The following is an 18144-nucleotide window of genomic DNA, read 5'->3' on the forward strand; positions in this document are numbered from 1 at the left end:
TAAAGCCATATCTAAATTTTGATTGGACGATGTATATATTGATAAACCGAGCAATGAATGCGTCTTTTGATCAACCAATCAGAATTGTTGATGACAATTAGACATTATTTAGGTTTTACTTCTTAATTTTAGTTAGTTTCCTTACATTGTACTGTGTTTGTCATATATTGTTGACGTGCAAAAAAAGAAGTATGTGAACGTGTTTGCATATAAATTAAAAATGGTCCCTTGACAGTTTGAATTTTGAATTATTCGCAGCAGAAGAAGGAATGAAAATGACGACAATAAATTATTTAGATTTAGACATTAATAAACTTTTCGAGCAGCATACAATCAAAGAAATTGAGGAAATTCAAAAGAAAATTCAGTTAGAAAGTGACCGTAAGAAGATCGAATTACGTACTTTAGTCGGGTAAATTAACTTTATTAATAATTATCTATTTTTTAACATTACTATTTCTTATTATTTTTGTTTTATTAATAATCCGTTTTTTTTCTTTTTTTTTTTAGAGAAAGATATCGTGACTTAATATTAGCTGCAGACACAATTGGAAAAATGAAGATTACCGCAGAAAGGATCAGTCTAAGAATAGCACAAACAGAGGAGAAATTTCAAGAGCTTCAAGAAAAGTATCTTATTGGTTTTAAAACAGATTCTGTCGAGAATGAACCTGACAGGTATAAATTAATGTTGATTAATATATATTATGCATAGAATCTAACTATAGTTTTTAATTTCTATATTAATGTATCACAGGAAATCCGAGGATATGGCTGCAGTGATTATTCAAATAAAAATATTAATGGACATTCCAGAATTTATTTGGTCTAATATTGAAAGTCAAAATTTATTGTATGCTACTCAATTGTTTATCTTAGCTCAACATATTAAGTATAGATTAAAATTTGAAATAGGTAATGAGGAGTTAACTTTGAAATATCCAATAGTATTTAAGCAATGGGATATTATAGGTCAATTTAAAAATATTATATTAAGAGAATGTGATACAATATTGCGATCATGGAATGTATCAACTGAGGTAAATAGATAATTTTATATCTGTTTTGAAAAATATTACAAGTGAAGCATGAATTGGTATTTTGTATTTCAGAGTGCAGCAAACTGCTTAGCATCACTTATACTATTAAATAAAACTCCATACAAGGATTTATTAGAGAAATTAATATTTACAAGATGTCGTGCTGTCGAATCTATAATCAAGGATGAGAATGATTATAATGTTAAGACAAAAATAAAACTTTGTATAGAAATGCTAATTCATACTATCACATTAATTTATGCTTGCTTTATAAGTACGTATATAGTTTTGTTTATTAATATTTTAATTTTTTAAACTGTTGTCATTTCATTGAGAAGAAAGTTCTTTACAAGAATTTTTTCATTTCAGCTGCTGGAGGTAAACAAGAAGGTTTAGTTTCGCAGTATATTGCTCTGATAAAGGATGAGAAAGTATATTCATTACTTTCAAAGATCGATGTGAACAAAGATTTGATACAGAAATATTTGTCATCTGTTATAACGAATGAGAAACCGTTTTTACAAGAAGGAGATGATAAGTTTTCTATATTAGATCTACAAGAATGTGTTAAAGCATGGCTGAATTGGCTTCAAGAATTTTGTAATACTGAAGTTGTCAAATTATTTCAATTAATAATTTCCGTGAAAGGTTTATACAGTATACGAGAAGAGGCTGTTGGAATTAATTTACCAGAAAACTGGAACATCATATGGGAGGACTTTGGTTTACCAAATATAAGTTATTGGTTAGAATTTTTTCAACCACTTTTAAGTCAAAGAGCAAAAAGTACGTATTGTTTAAGACAAAAGTCTTGTATGTCAGTCATTTTATTTTACATACATTTTTATATACATTTTTAGATATCATACACGATAAATGGTTGGAGGCCATAACAAATTTGAAAACTAATATATCCGAAATATTAAACAAAGTAACCAGAGAAAGATGTGAATTTCCTGAACACGATTTACGATGGTTTGTTTGGAAGGATTCTCCAAGCGATATACCACAGAAACTAACACACAATATTGGATTAGATAGCAAAAGATCCTTATTAATGAAAACTAAAGGATATTCCCCTAATGTGGTACAACTTTGCGAAGATTTTGACAATAGTTTATACGAATTACTTTCAGATTTAGAACAGTACTTATATGATACTGTATGTAATTTAAATATCAAAGATAATTTATTATCTAAAAATATATCCGTGATACCTAATACTTTTTCCGATCGAGCTGAGATTCAAGATCATTTGCAAAATGTTAGTACCACTATGATAGAAGATTTTACACGATACGTTAAGGATACTTATATCAATAATAATACCAATCATAATCAACAAGAAATAAATACGATAGTATTAGCGAGGCTTCTTATGGCGTTTACTTCGTTATCTCCTAATTTAAATAAATGTTTTAATTTATCCAAAGCAACTGGATTGTCTATAACAAATACGAAATGGCAAACAATAGTCGATACTCTTAAAGAAGAAAGTATTTCTATATGGTCTGTTTGGGCCAACAAATACAGAAGTAAATTGTCTGATCATAAAGAAAAATATATGTCAAAAGAATTATTTGATGGATTAAAAATAAAATCAGTTTTATTGGATTGGGAAAAGGTAATGATTGAAGAAGAATCTGGAGAGGGTAAAACATTGAAGACTGAAATATTAGTGCCGTATCAACCATCAATAATGCTACAGAAATTTTTAATGGCAGTGATCAAGGATTTAAATAAAATAATACCACACACAATTCCAAAGTAATTATTAAAAAAATATATATATATAAAAAGAGTTTTATATGTATATATTAATATTTATATATGCATTTACAGAAAAGTACTTCACGAGATCATCGAAGCAATAGTATCAGAATTATTCAATTACTATCAAGATACATCCAACATTGTAGATCTTAAACAAAAACAAGCATTGCAAATAGTATTTGATATTAAATATTGTACGTTATTAATGGTACCACGAGAAAACAAACACTTAAATGAAATGTCATCCAAAGCTACAGATAGTACACTTTCTAAAATAGATCCATTTGATTATAACGTTATCAATCCATTCATTCACACAAATGTAAAAAAAAGTGTTTTGAGATCTTTGGTAATTATTCGAATATTTAAAAATTTTATTACATGTAAAACATTTTATAAAAAAAAATACTTTTGTCTTGCAGCTTCTGCTTGGAAATTTAATACCTCATTTGGAACAACTTCATTCGGTTCTCGGAGGACGTAGTGAATACAATACTGGAGAAGGAAATAAATTAGATTCTCCAGCATTGCTTGCACTATGTACAGGTGCACCGTGGTTCCCTCCTCTTGCCATAACAGTACCAATGAGAAATTTATCTTTAGTAACAACAACAATACAAGATAAAACTCAGGTAAAAAGAAGTTATAATTTCATGTTTATTATTTATTAGAATCCATCATGTGTGTATTTTATCATTATGTATATATTCTATATATTATTTTATGTGATTAGTTTATATATATCTATATATTCTCAGATCAACCCTTGATATAAGTACGTCTTTTAATAAATACGGTAAGAGAAGAGACGTGATGCATGATTTGATCATAATGTTTTTATAACTATTTTATTATTAATACAACATTAACATAATGACCTTGATATATATATGTGTGTGTATAAACATTTTGTTTAATATCTTAATATTTTTAACATTAGCGCAAGAAAGTACCATCGTCAAAGGATAATACAAAAACCGAATCTGCTGGATCTACGATAAAATCAGGAGCAGCAGCATTTTTTGGGGCAATGGGTTCGGATTGGTTCAGTGCTAGTTAAATAATAAAAAAATGAATTTTATATATATATATGTGTATATATATATGTATATATATATATATAAATATATACAAATCCTTTTGTAAAAGAAGATGACGATTGTGATAAAAGAGACATAAAAGTATATATATATTAATATTATTTATCAATTATATACTCCATTTTTCTTTGTTTTCTTTTTTGTAAATATTTATAAATTCGTTCGAATTTTCAATAGATTTGCGTCTATGGTAGTTAACGAAAAGATCGCCAGAGGGCGCCAACGTACCTATAGAGTAGTACACATACGAAGATGTCGCTGTAGTTGTTGATTGTAGCCGACATTTGTGAAGATGGCCGAATGGGTCCATCCGTGGTTATATCGGTCGTGAGACGCGCTCGTTCTTATTCAAAGAAAAATCAACACAGCGAGTCTGTTCAGCTTAAAGAATATCGACGCAACAACAAAGAGTCTCGGCATCATCAAATGGTGAGTTTTTAATTATTAAACCTTTCTTATATATTTTGTTTTTATGTTTTTTTTCCAACTCGTCAATACTACACGTCTCTGTGTTCGACACTCGTAAACCTTTGCGAATTCTGCAGACGCGATGTTTTTGAAAGCTATTTGAAACAAATAAGAAGTACAACGACGCAAATACGATGACGAAGAAAAACAATAATGAATTTTCTAAGATTATTTACACTTGTCTCCTATTAATCTCAATCTAATCTTTCAACGCTGCACTCGAGTTCTATTTCGAAATTCGCGCCTCTCATTCAATTCTTATATGCAGTCGGTGCGTGCATGCATGCGTGTGACTTAACGTATATGCGTTCCTCTATTTCTCTCTCTCTCTCTCTCTTCTTTCTCTCTCTATATATATAGACAGCTATATACATAGGTTAAACTTCATGTTTGAAGATTAGATTATTGAAACGTCTCTTTACAAACGAAGAATTATTACTGATAACGTAAGTACAACGATCGTTTAGTCCTGTAATAAAATACCGAGTAATACCAAGTAAATTGCGAGACAACGAAAATGAAAAAAATTGATCTACGATTCTTCATATATGTGTATATAAAATATATTGTATATATAAATAGCTACTGTTTTCTCTTGGACAAATGCCAATGTTATACATATCTTCTTATACTGCATTATCAAACAAGTTTTATCAATTCGAAATAACAAATAAAAAAAACGTCATCTCTTCTTATCTTTCTCTCTTACAAACGAGAAACGATACGACGTTATAGATAATCTACGTGAAAAGACGTCTGCTTTATCTAATCGGATCAGAGATTTGATTGATAAACTTGTCGGTGAGAATGATGACGAAGAGACACCAATTTAAGATGTGAGGTGTATATATACGCACACACATCAAATACATCGTAATGTAAATAAATGATGAAATAAGTAAATTTCAAATGAATCAGAAAGGAATATTTCGTGACGATAGGGAAGTGCTTACAATAGAGTTCATGATCTACATTTAACGTAATTGAATTTAGGATGCGAGAGTTTTATTTAGTTTTAGTTTGTTATTTGTGTTGTTAAATTTGTAAATTAAAAATATACACGTGATATTTTTATGGATTTTTTTTTTTTTCTTTCGATAATAAAATTGTTAGTTACGTCGTCGGTGGCGCTGCAATCGAAAAAATGGGGGTCATATAGTTTGTAGAAATTAATTATTTATATTTATGACGTTGTTACTATTAAGGAGAATGTATTAATGGAGTGGGAGATAGAGGTGTAAGAAAAAAAGCAGATGTGGACGAAAATAAAAGACTTAGTTTTTAATCCAATGCTAATCCGATCAAATATACGTACATATTTAATAGACATCAGCGACTTACAAAAGCGAATGAATATCTTTTTTGTTTTTGTTTTTTTTTCTTCTTTTTGGTTGTTTCGTGTAATTAGCGTAGAGTAATTTAATAACTTTGGAAAAGTTCAAGAGTTCAAGAGTTCAAGAGTTTTCGTCCCGAAGCACGCGGCTCTTATATTAAGAAAAATGTATGTATATAATAATCTTAATTTACTTTATAGTATGATATATATATATATATATATATATATATATATATATATATATATATATATATAGCGCGCGCGCGAGCGTGTGTGTATAGATATATATAGATATAGATATAGATATAGATAGATAGATTCACATAAACATATTTTTCTTTCTTGCCTTCATTTATCTCAATATTCGGAAAGAGATTCTAACCTCTCTCTCCCTTTTTTTCTTTACTCTCGCAATAATGATTTGATACATCGTATATTAAATGATGTAATAATGTCGTCAGAATCACACGTAATTATTATCATATATTTCGTATTTGATGGATGGAACAATATATGTACCATATTCGATGAATTTTAAAGAAAAAGATGAAAGATTAGCTCTTTTTCTGGCTTATCATTCGCTCAGATTATTGGCGCCAAAGGTTGATATCGATAGAAATAGAAAAAAAGCGATTCTTTTTTACCACTTATTTTTTCTCTTTTCTCTACAATAATGATATTTTTATCGTGTAATTATAAAAAAAAAGAAGATAGAAAGAGAGAGAGAGACAGCAATCAGACGTGATCGTTCAATGGATCGTTAATTTTGGTGAACCGCACAAGGTCAGTTTCAAATTCTTCAAATATAAATCGATATCGAGAATCTTCTTTTAATTTTAAATTAAACATTTTTTTAGATATATTTTTATATGAATATTCGATCTAATTTTACCGACACTCACATACACACACACATATATACATGTTTATATATGGTTGTATGATAGTAAATTGCATTAGTAAGGAAGAAGATGAGTTAAAAAGTTTCCTATAAAGTCTTTCCGCATAAAATATTAAGAACTATTTTTGTTATAATTCTTCTACCTAAACATATTTTATTATTATTATTAAAATTATCGATATAGCGCGTAACACTATTTGTCTATTTTAACCAACTCGGTCCTTTTTTAGATCTCGAACTTTTTTAATGATTAATTCGAGACTGTTACTAAATAACGTAACGATAGATATGATTAATCGTTATATTATTAAAAAACTATCGGCTTTCTTGATAAGTATTGAACGATAGTCATCCTCTTCTTATCTCCTCCTAGCCTTTCATCTTTTTTCATTGAACGCATAGAAAAATATATCTCTATGTGTGTGTGTGTATATATATATGTGTGTGTGTATGAGAAAGAGAGAGAGAGGGAGATAGATAGAGATAGGGAAGTGGTCCACGCAATGAGTACTTAGGAAACTGCGTGTTCTCTCTCCCTCCCTCTCTCATGTAAATTGATCGTCGTGCGTGCGACGAGATATTATATTCTTTTTTTTTTTATTATTATTTTTTATTTTTTTATATTTTTTTGACTCTCATTAAAGACATGATAACGAATGGGACCGATAACGTCCAGCGAACTCGGACTAATATATTCTGCGACTTTGTACTCAGCGAACACACGGTCTTTCTCGTTACGACGTGACTCTTTAATATTTTCTTGCTTTTTCTTTTCTCTTTTCTTTTGTCTTTTTTTGGTAAGAAACAGTAGGCACGTACATACAAAAAAAAAAAGAACAAAATTCTTTAAAAGTCAGTAATTCTTAATTAATTAATTAAGTAATTAGGAGAGAAAAGAGAAAGTGATATTAGTGATATTATCGTAGTGATACATGCATATATATTTTGTTCGTTATTATTATCGAAGTGGATATAATTGATTGTAGTGAATTAAATCGATCGAAGTTCGTCATCGAACGTTGATCTTTATTTTTTTTCTTTTGTTTTTCGGTCAAAAAAAATCAAATTAGCAGTTTACGTGTAATAAGTGCGATGAGGTGCGATTTTATCGATAGATCATATCGAAATAATCGATTACGTGGAGGAAATCGAGGATTACGATTATAAGATTAGGTACTCTTTAGAAAAAAAAAGAAGGAGAAAGAGAGAGAGAGATGTTGGACCGAAATGTTGTGTTAGTATTACGTACGAGACAAGAAAGAACAGAAAGACGATTGAAACATAAAAAGGAAGCGAATCCACCCCCAATGGAACCTCCCCCACAATTGTTGAATAATAATCATCTTTATCTTGATCTTAATATGAAACTTGGTTGTGGCAATAAATTGCATCAGGATAATTTTAAAACGATAAAGAAGGTAATTAAAAAAGAAATTTGTAACCTAAGTAATTCACATATAAAGTGTTACATAATATTTTCTTTTCTTTTTTATACAAAATTTTTCTATTGAAACAATTTTTTTTTTAATTATTATTATTATACTAAAATAATTTTATGAATAATATTGTAATTAAAAAAAAAAGATGGAATTACTACAGGTACATTTTTTATGTGGACCACTTTTGTAAATATTTCTCTTTTTTTTTCTTGCTTTTTAAAAAATAAAATCATTATAGATAAATTATTATCAATAAGATAGAATAATTAATATATTATCTAATTTCTGTTGCAATCAGACAAGTTATAAAATCGACAAGTTTATGAATTCGAAAAAATTGAGTGAGTAAATGATACCTATTTAATATCATTGATATAGAAAATGCGATTACGAATATTTTTACGTCGCAATGCTTACGTGGTTACCAAAGAGAGCCGCCCAATTAATTATTCATTCCGTAAGTGAAATAATTATTAGTTCGCGTTTGTTTGAGAATTAAAATAAAAAAAAAAAAATAAAAAAAAGACACAAGGTGAGTAAGTTAATAAATGTTTTCGAATGATCCATCGAGTAGAATACGATCGATCATTGTTGTATATATGGGAATGTGTATAAAACAAAAAATTGTATTTATTTTTGAACAAGCATTTTTTTATTGCAGTATTATTCATAATTTTTATTACATTTTATCTTATTGTGTACATCTTATTTACGAATTATCAATATACATGAATATATATGATTCTATAATAATGATACGAATTTAGTTATTGAAAATTATTTTTGAAAATGATACTATATATATATATATATATATATATATATATATAAATCGCCAGCAAAACTAGTATCTTATATAAGTATCAAGCAAACATAAGTACAACCTGACCTCGTGATTATGGTACATATCGTCTGTGTTCTCCGTTTACGTGGGTGGTTGACCGCGTGCAATTATTATAAAAAATCCTCTTACTATTATGACAAAAGTTAATAATTAACATACTTCATATTTATTATTTTTTGAATTTAATTTGAAAAAAAAAGAAAAAGAAACTATAAGAGAATAATAAATCTACTCAGAAGTTCTTTGAAAGTGCATACGAAGTTTCAAGATGGCTGTCGACGGTCATCATGGTCATCATATTGATCATATCGATCATATCGATAAATAAGAAAGCAAACGATAAAATAAACGACCGGTGGCGTTAAAATGTTGACATTAAACCAACTTGTGTTGCAATTGAGTAATTACATAGTCAGCTATGTGATTACTATTTACATAAGTCTATCCTATTGAAAGAAAGAAAAAGAGAGAGAGGGAGGTAGAAATAGATAGGTAGATAGATAAATAGATAGATAGATAGGATATACTGCAGGCATTGGGGTGATTACATAACGAATTTGTGGCTTGTTCTCGATCCGTCTGTTCGAATAATTGTAACTTATGCGATATATGATGCATTGACAAAAAGACTTTTACTCTAACTCCAGTATGTCAGTATTATCATTCATAGTGTAGGTCATGTAAAAGGTGTATGGACATAAGATCGAAGTGTAAGTAAAATCAAGATGATATATCGTGTGTGTGTATATATAAAATCAAGACGATGTGTATATATATATATCATTTTGATACATGAATATATATATATATATATATATATATATATATATATATATATATTGTGTGTCTTGTATTTATAAAGGTATCAACATAACAGATCATGTTGTTGGTGTATTAGTGTTGACACTGGTTCTGGTTCCTCTGGCTGAGGTTGTCTCGCGTATCTATAGTAAAGGATATGTAATACTTTATGAAGAAAAGGAAGAGAGAGAGAGAAAAAGAGAGAGAAAGAGGTAGAGGGAGATGTTTCCCCCACCTTACCTACCTTCGAGATTTTTATATCAACATTTAGTGTATCCCAGAACACCGTAGGCTTTACAGTGTTCTCGCGAGCTTGAACACTTTTTAAGCATTTTTTATTGATCATTTTGTTCAGTTTTATTTTATTTTTTTTTATATTTTCATTTTTTATTTTTTACTTTTTATTATTACTTTTGAATAATAGTGATCGTTTAGTGATCGACCATCGAATAGATCGTAAATTAGGCTTCTCCAATTCGATATTTCGTTGAAGTTCTATTACGAAGGTTGTGTTCATCGAGAGTAAGTATGAAGAAAGGAGAAGGGAAAGGGTAATGAAATAAAAAAAAAAAAAAAAAAAGAAAAAAATAATACTAATAAAAAGGAAGGAAAGGAGGGGGGTCGGCAGAGACAGACGACGTGTCGGATTATCCGTTGGTGGCCGATCGAAACCGAGAAAGCGAGCTGTTCTAAGGTTTCCTCGGATAGCACGGTGAAGCCAAGTCGTGGAGTCCGAGTTGTAACGGGAGCGAGACTGATAGAAAGAGAAAGAAATAGAAATATAGAAAGGAAAGGAAAGTAAAAAGAAAAATAAGAAGAAAAAGAAGAAGAAGAGGAAGAAGAGAGAAAGATTACATACAACATATTCATATATATATATATATCCCCCTTTTTTCTTTCCTCTTCCTCAGAGGTTCAAACAAAGTATTTTAAGTGTCTCGGCGTCACGTGTCTATCATGGATCATGGTAATGGAAGTGGAAACGAGGCTGGCAGTTCACCAGACACCGTACTAGCTCGTTCTTCATCAGACGAGGATAGACGAAGAAATCCTGAAAGTACTTCCGGTGAATACGTCACTGTTGCCGATAGCAGCTCAAGTTTGGATACTTTAGCTGGTCAACCGTGTACGACATCGACTACTGTCAGTACGGTTACTAAAAGTAGTAATACTTTACCAAACGAGGAAAAAAAGAAAGGTGGTGGTGGTGGAGGAGGAGGAGGAGGAGGAGGGAGAGGTGGAGGAAGATTTGGTATATTGAAGAATAGCTTTAGGAAGGATGGTGCTGGATTGTTTAAGATGAAGAAGAAGACCACTCGTGGGATGGAAGAAACTGGTGATGGTACGACTATCGAGCTTGATCCTGATTCTAAAGACGATAAAGGTTAAGAGAAACCTGTAATATTTTTTATCTAATTCTATTTTTCGATACGACCAAATATTGTTTTTTATGATTAATATATAATAACAAAAACTTGGCTATTAGACGAATAATTGTGATCGAACCGTAAGGCGATTCTTTAGAGGTTAAATTTAATTTCACGAAAATTAAATTAAATTGTCCAAAAATTGAGGATGATGAGACGGCGTTGATGGTGGTGGTGGTGATGGTAGTCGGGGGAGGGAAAGGGAAGGGAGGGGAAAAATAGTTTGATCGGCAATCGTCTCTTTCGTCTTCAGACTCAAGTCGCAAGAAGGTACTACGTAGTCGACAACAACAGGAAGAAACGGAGGATGATCAAAGGACTGCATCGACTACTGTTACACCTGGTAATAGTCCTGGTGCGACGTTGAAGAAGAAAAAGTCACATTCTTTAGTACGGAGATTAAGTTTCAATAAATTTCGATTGTCAACGGATCAATCGCAACAACGATCCCAACAACAAATCGAAGCGAGAAGGACACCTGACGGTGGTGACAGCAGCCAATCTCAAAGCCAATCCTCTCAAGACTCGCCGAGTCACTCGGACAGCCCCAAGAAATTTACTAGGAAGGGATCAGACGTTGAAAAAAGTGTCTTCAGGGGTATACGGCATCGTTCTAAAGCCGACTCTGAACTAGTAGGGGAGAGGGAAGGAGGAGAGAAGAAGGGAGAAACGAAGAAACCGGAGATGCTGATCGCGAAACCGGTGAGCACTGTCACTGTAGTACAACGCAGGTCTCCGTCGTTGACCATCAGGAGTGTTCCTAAGAGTTCTCAGCAACACGGTGAGCGTAATATGGTGACACCTTTGGGGAGGGGGATTGAAATTTATTTTTTAACCCTTGCCCATTATTATTGGCTCAGTATTTTCAAACGTTTGGTCAATATTTTAAATATATGATCAGTATTATAAGAAAGTATATCGATAATGCAACTCTGATACTCAATTATTTATATCGATTAAAACATTCATGTATATGTCTACTGATCATTTATTTTACAAAATACATACCGTTAATTAGTAAAATACTGATCAAATAAATATAGAAGTGATTAATTTTTTAATCAGATCTCAGAAGAAGAAACAATCCTTGTTTATCAGCTGACACACTCAATAGGCAACTAGTTTTTCTTTTCTTTTTCCCTGTTTCTTTTCTTTTTTTTCTCTCCTTCCTCTCTCTCTCTCTCTCTTCTATTCTCGAAATATACAGAATCACCGGATCAACTGAGTACAGAACAAGAAAGGAAATCCGAAATCTATTGTACATCTACTTTACCCTACGCAATATCAAAATGGCCGGATCAACGAAAGGAATCAACATCGTCGGAGGTGCCGAGGCCAAAGAGATTATCGACAAAAGCCGAGTCTGATGACGGTGGTACTAATACGAGGAAAACTTCGCCTGTAGAATTACGTAGAAAATTGTCGTTGTTGGAAGAGAAACGTGCGATATTTCAACGTAGATTATTCGAGAGTACGAGAGACATTAGTGATTCTGGTGAAACGGTAATAGCTGTTACATTAGACGAAGATCGTGGTAAGAAATACGAGGTAGACAAATCCCATGATTTCGATTTGGAGGACGAAAGGGAAGAGAGCACAAATACGTCGAAGAAAAAGGCAAGACACATCAGCGTAAGAAAGTTCGATACTTTTTCGACGTTCGAAGGTACTTTTGACGAGGATACTGGATTGGGTTATTTAGCTGGCATCGAAGAGGATTATACTGAGAGTTACGATAGGCAGGACGACGAATACGCCAAGTTACAATCAGCCATGGCACCGATGTTGGCAGCTGCCAATGATAATATTGAAAAAGCGAGATCTATCAGCCAGGAAAGTGCGGTGAGAGAAATATCGATAAAAACGAATCGCTCTAGCTTTAGACCCTGTCCTTTCTCTCTCTTTCTCTTTCTCTCTTTCTCTCTCCCTCTCTCTCTCTCTATCTCTCTCTTATCCCCACCAAGGATGGGAGCAGGGTGGGCGGAGGGAGATATGTATATATGTAATAATCAATTATCAGGTATAAATCATTTTTCTTCGTCTGCTGCTCAAGTAAAACAAGTGATACGAGTCAATATTCACTGAGACGACACAAACCTATATATATATATACACTCGCACACACTGCTTATCATGAGATGTAGTGATTTTTTTATTTTTTCTTTTTCTTTTTTTTTTCTCTCCCAATTAATTTCGTAACGATATATAACCTTGAAAAGTTAATAGTCGATAGTCAAGGGGGTGGTAGGGAGGGGGAAGGGAGGGGGTGGAGTGGAAAGGTATATAGTGGGGGATTACATAATCACTGGTTCTCCTTTCTTGTCAAGTTGACTTTTTTCTTTTCTTTTTCTTCATTTTTTTTTCTTAAACTATGCATTCTTACGTAAAATTCTTGTTGTTAATTTATTAATCGTATAGATCTTGACGTCATTGTCTATTATTTTATATATTTTCGACTAGGATTGATAGAAATGATTTAATAAGTTTCTCGCAATGGTTATTGTTAGCTAGCACCATATAGTCGTACTTGATGTCTCAGGTAATTTTATGATATCAAGGAGATCGATATAGACGTCGTATCTTGTGGTCTCTAGTTTGCGGATACCCTCGATCCATTTTCCTTGATCCCTCCTTCCCACCCCTCTAACCTCCTTTCTTCTAGCAGGCTCTCGAGTTACGCGGCTTTGCGTGCTCTATCTTGTCTCTCTCTCTTTCTTTCTTTTCTTCCCTTCCTCCTCTCTCTCATAGTGAGTCTTGTTGTCTTGTCTGCTTGTATTATTGTTTGTAGCCATTTGTTTATGTCATAATATATTCAATCTTAAGCGAGCCCAGTGATAATGAAATTGACCTAATTTTCTTTTTTTTCTTTCTTGTTTGTTCGCTTGTTTTTCCTTCTTTCGTTCTTTTTTTTTTCTTTTCTTTTTTTTTTTTTTTATATATATCAACTGATTAACTCAATCATGTTAAAATTTTTATTTTAGACCAATTGTAATAATTACTAGCTCAGTAGTTATTAGAGTTAAGTAAGTCTTCTTGCATTTATGACACTAGACCAAATTATTTTTGTAATAATTTGTAATGATAAATTTAATTACATTAATTTATTTATTCTTTTTTAGTCTTTGAAAAGTAGATCATTCTCTCATAAATTATTAATATAACGTAAGCCAAAGTGATTACAAAGACGATTTAATTTTTTGTAATGATTAATAGATTCAATCGTGTTAAATTATTTGTTTTTTCATTCATGTCACTTTAATAATTATTGGCGCATGAATAATATTATTTAATAATCATAAAAGTAGCCAAATCTTTGTTCTTTTTTCTTTTTATTTTTTTTTATTTTTTATTTTTTTTTTTTAAGTTTAATTGAATTACATTAACGTTTTATTCGGTCTAGTCAATTTGTCCTTTCAAGAACTATTGGAATATCTACATATGTATATACATTAAACGATGTACTTATTGTTTGAGAATGCTATCAGGTCGAAAGAGTTATTGTTATTATTCTTGAATCCCTTGTTTATCAACGTCTTCTTGATATATATATATATACATAAGTTTATATATATATATATATAAAATTTATATATACATAAAGTATAACACATTGATGAAACACATTGAAACTCGGACGATCGTAGAAGTCATTTAGATTGCGACTTTCGTGTCAGCAACAGTGTACCAGCGACAGTTTCACTTGAGAAAACTCGTTAAAAATAGTAATAATAATAATAAAAAAAATAATATTAATAAATAGTAAATAGATAATAATAATAATATTATCTTGAAAATTGATTGGTGAGATTTCTCTTGACGTGTGAAAAATATGGAGGTGGAATTGAAGATCTGGCATAGACCGGAAGTGTTCAATCTTTCCAAGTGGAAACTCCAATCGAAACATTGGAAATGGTTCAAGGTTCATTTATTCAGAAGATCTATATATTTTTGACAATGAACATTGAGAAAAATCCTCTTCTCCCGTCTTGCATCCATAATCATTTCAATTTTAGCTTCGTTTCAATATTTAAAAAGAAGAAAAATGCAAGTAAAAGAAAAAAGATAATGATCCCATTAATTTGTTTATTGTATCTGATGAGGGTAAATTATTAATACATTTGAATTGTCGGGGGCGGAGGGTCATGTCGATAAAATGAATTTTTCGAGTAGGTACCAAACGATAATTTCAATAACGAAGTCGTCCAATGATCTTTAACCTATCGTACCAGTGAGAACTATTCAAAGCTATAATGTTCTTACTTTTATTTTTTTTCTTCTTTCTTTTTATCTGTCTCATTTTCTTTCTCTTTATTTTTTTCTTTTTTTTTTTTTCTTTCTTTTTGTTTCAACTACGATAAGATATAAAGAGAGACGTGACGTAGAAGAAATGTTCGGAGTACAATGATCAGTTCAATTAATAAATTAATATCGTTTATATTCAATGTTTCCAGTCGTCACAGAACAATGCTCCAAATATTGGAGTTGGAGAGAAGAGGGAGCATTTGTACAAGATATTGGTAATCGGTGAATTGGGAGCCGGAAAGACATCGATCATCAAACGATACGTACACCAATTCTTTTCTCAACATTATCGTGCAACGATAGGCGTTGATTTTGCATTGAAAGTTCTTAATTGGGATCCCCATACCATCATCAGACTTCAATTATGGGACATAGCAGGTAAATTCGATGAATAAAACGAATGAATAATCGCATGAAATTATTATTTTATCTATGCGATCAAATACGAAATATTTGTTTTCAATGATAACATTAATCCATTTAGGTCAAGAAAGATTTGGAAATATGACAAGGGTATATTACAAGGAAGCAGTAGGTGCTTTCATAGTGTTCGACGTGACGAGAAGCGCTACTTTGGATGCTGTGGTCAAATGGAAACAAGATCTCGATTCTAAGGTACAACTTCCGGATGGTTCACCGATACCTTGTGTACTTTTAGCGAATAAATGTGACCAACAGAAGGAAGGTTTGGTCAATACGCCAAATAAAATGGACGAATATTGTAAAGAAAAGAATTTTGTTGGCTGGTTTGAGACATCAGCTAAGGAAAATATTAATATTGAGGAGGCTGCAAGATTTCTTGTAAATAAGGTAAATATTATAAGAAACGGGATATTATTATTATTATTATTAAAAAGAAAAAAAAATGAAGAAAAAAAGAAAAAAACAATTTTATCGATTAACGAGTATTTTAGTTACGTGATCGTCATCATGCGTATAGGACACGTATGAACGTGCTGCTAGGTTTAATTTATATAAGTGTTGCGTAAAGTTCTTCGTATATAAAGAACGATCAAAGAGATTTGTATTTGATATACATATCCGTATATATTTCCCTAATTTATTATTCCAACAAATCATATACATTCGCATTGATTATGATGTCGTTGTATAATAAGGATCGTTAGTTAGCTTAATCAATGACGTTACGATAATAATGTACGCATTTAACAAATAAGTGACACCCTTATGGGACGTTGTTACGTGATTAGTAGCTATTTAATACGTTTGACAAGTGTATAATTTTCTTCAAGTATTTTATCTCAAACGTTTTAATTGAAGATTATCGAACGTTTTTATAAATCATTGATGATGTCTCAAAAGAGAAAATGGTAAGTGTTAGAAGTGATTAAAGTTTTTTCTTTTTTGTTTTCTTTCTTTCTTTTCTTCTTTTCTTTCTTTCTTTTTTTTTTTTTTTAATATCTATATATGTATCTAAATATCTACATATGTATCAATTTTATTTTAGATACTTCAAAACGATCAGATCATGAGAGGTAATGATTCGCAAGATCAAAACGACGGTGAGAGATTTGCGTTGAATCAATCACCTGTCAGTTCAAAAAAATCTTGTTCTTGCTGACGATTTAGAAACTGGTCGAGAATCGAAGTTCAGGTCGGTTCTAATTATTCTTTCATCGTATTCGTCATCGTTTTCGTCGTTGATCATCATCTACTTCGACTCAGTGCACTCCATCTTAGAAGAAAAAGAAAAAAACAAAATCAACAAACGGATCAAATAGATAAAAATAAGAAAGATAGAACCTCGTTGTTCAGTATCGTTTTATTATCAAGTTATTGTGACTTTTAATTATGGCTTCTTCTCTCGTAAACGAGAAATAACATTCCAACAAATATTTCTAAAATTTATGTATATATAATATATAACTAACAATCATTACTAAACTATCTAATCGATTTTTTTAATACAGCTTTATTGAAAGACAATGTAGACAAATGGAAAGGCTGGATTATGTTTTAAGAAGGGAGGGACGGTGGGAGGGAAAGGAATAGGGGCGTTGTTATTTTACTCCAGTCTTTTTTTATGTATTCACAATATAATAATGCGTATGAATAGTTTATGAAAAAAAAAAAGAAAGAACTATTCACATTATATTTTATTTTACCTATCTCAAAATACTTAATCGTTAAAAATCTTCTTCATCTCTCTCTATATAGATTTGTATTTAATCGATAGACTGAATGAGCGCAGCAACACATTTTTTTTATTCTAAAATCAATCTGTAAAGAGAAGAGAGACTCTAACATCACATTCCATTATTTCTATATATAGTAATGATAAGATCTAATCAGACTAAAATAGTGATTAAAATAAGCGACTAGAATCTGGAGTAGCTCTTGGAGACAGCTTAATAATAATCGCTAAAGCATTGAAATTGTTATTCTTAAGATAATAAATCTCTATCTAAAAAAAGTAAAAAAGAAAGAGATATTGTTAAGAAATGTAATGTCGATAATTGTAAAGATTTAGATATTAAATGATATGATCATTCTATGATTACATGAAACAATATATATATATATATATATATATATATATATATATATACATATATATATATATTCTTTTTCAATTGTTATATCATGCCAAGTGCCAGCGGCGAAGTGTCATTTAATGATGCACAAAAAATAACAGATTACAGAAAAACAAATATATATCTATTCGCCCATTATTCTAATCTAATTCCATTTG

General features: G+C 30.9%; 2 protein-coding genes across 7 annotated transcripts; both read left to right on the plus strand.

The window, feature by feature from the left end:
- Nucleotides 1-112: 112 nt before the first annotated feature.
- LOC127068349 (conserved oligomeric Golgi complex subunit 1) lies at nt 113-3997 on the plus strand. Of its 2 annotated transcripts, XM_051004398.1 has the most exons (10): nt 113-412; nt 511-678; nt 758-1040; nt 1113-1314; nt 1410-1826; nt 1901-2807; nt 2883-3162; nt 3236-3445; nt 3572-3609; nt 3754-3881. In XM_051004398.1, exons 1-9 carry the CDS (start codon nt 270-272, stop codon nt 3581-3583), a joined length of 2622 nt encoding a protein of 873 aa, XP_050860355.1. In that variant the 5' UTR covers nt 113-269; the 3' UTR covers nt 3584-3609; nt 3754-3881. The 2 variants fall into 2 exon arrangements, with proteins under 2 accessions (XP_050860355.1, XP_050860354.1); XM_051004397.1 differs by lacking the exon at nt 3572-3609 and having other exon boundaries at nt 117-412; nt 3754-3997.
- LOC127068351 (ras-related protein Rab-32) lies at nt 3848-17949 on the plus strand. 5 transcript variants are annotated; one of them, XM_051004402.1, is made up of 6 exons: nt 9797-11044; nt 11383-11910; nt 12337-12971; nt 15581-15809; nt 15916-16241; nt 16900-17949. In XM_051004402.1, the coding sequence occupies exons 1-6, from the start codon at nt 10660-10662 to the stop codon at nt 17011-17013; spliced, it is 2217 nt and encodes a 738-aa protein (XP_050860359.1). In that variant the 5' UTR covers nt 9797-10659; the 3' UTR covers nt 17014-17949. The 5 variants fall into 5 exon arrangements, with proteins under 5 accessions (XP_050860361.1, XP_050860360.1, XP_050860359.1 ...); XM_051004401.1 differs by having other exon boundaries at nt 9798-11086; XM_051004404.1 differs by lacking the exons at nt 9797-11044; nt 11383-11910; nt 12337-12971 and adding exons at nt 3848-3994; nt 4091-4342.
- Nucleotides 17950-18144: the final 195 nt, after the last annotated feature.

This window comes from Vespula vulgaris, chromosome 13 (genome assembly GCF_905475345.1).
Source record: "Vespula vulgaris chromosome 13, iyVesVulg1.1, whole genome shotgun sequence".
Lineage (NCBI taxonomy): Eukaryota > Metazoa > Arthropoda > Insecta > Hymenoptera > Vespidae > Vespula > Vespula vulgaris.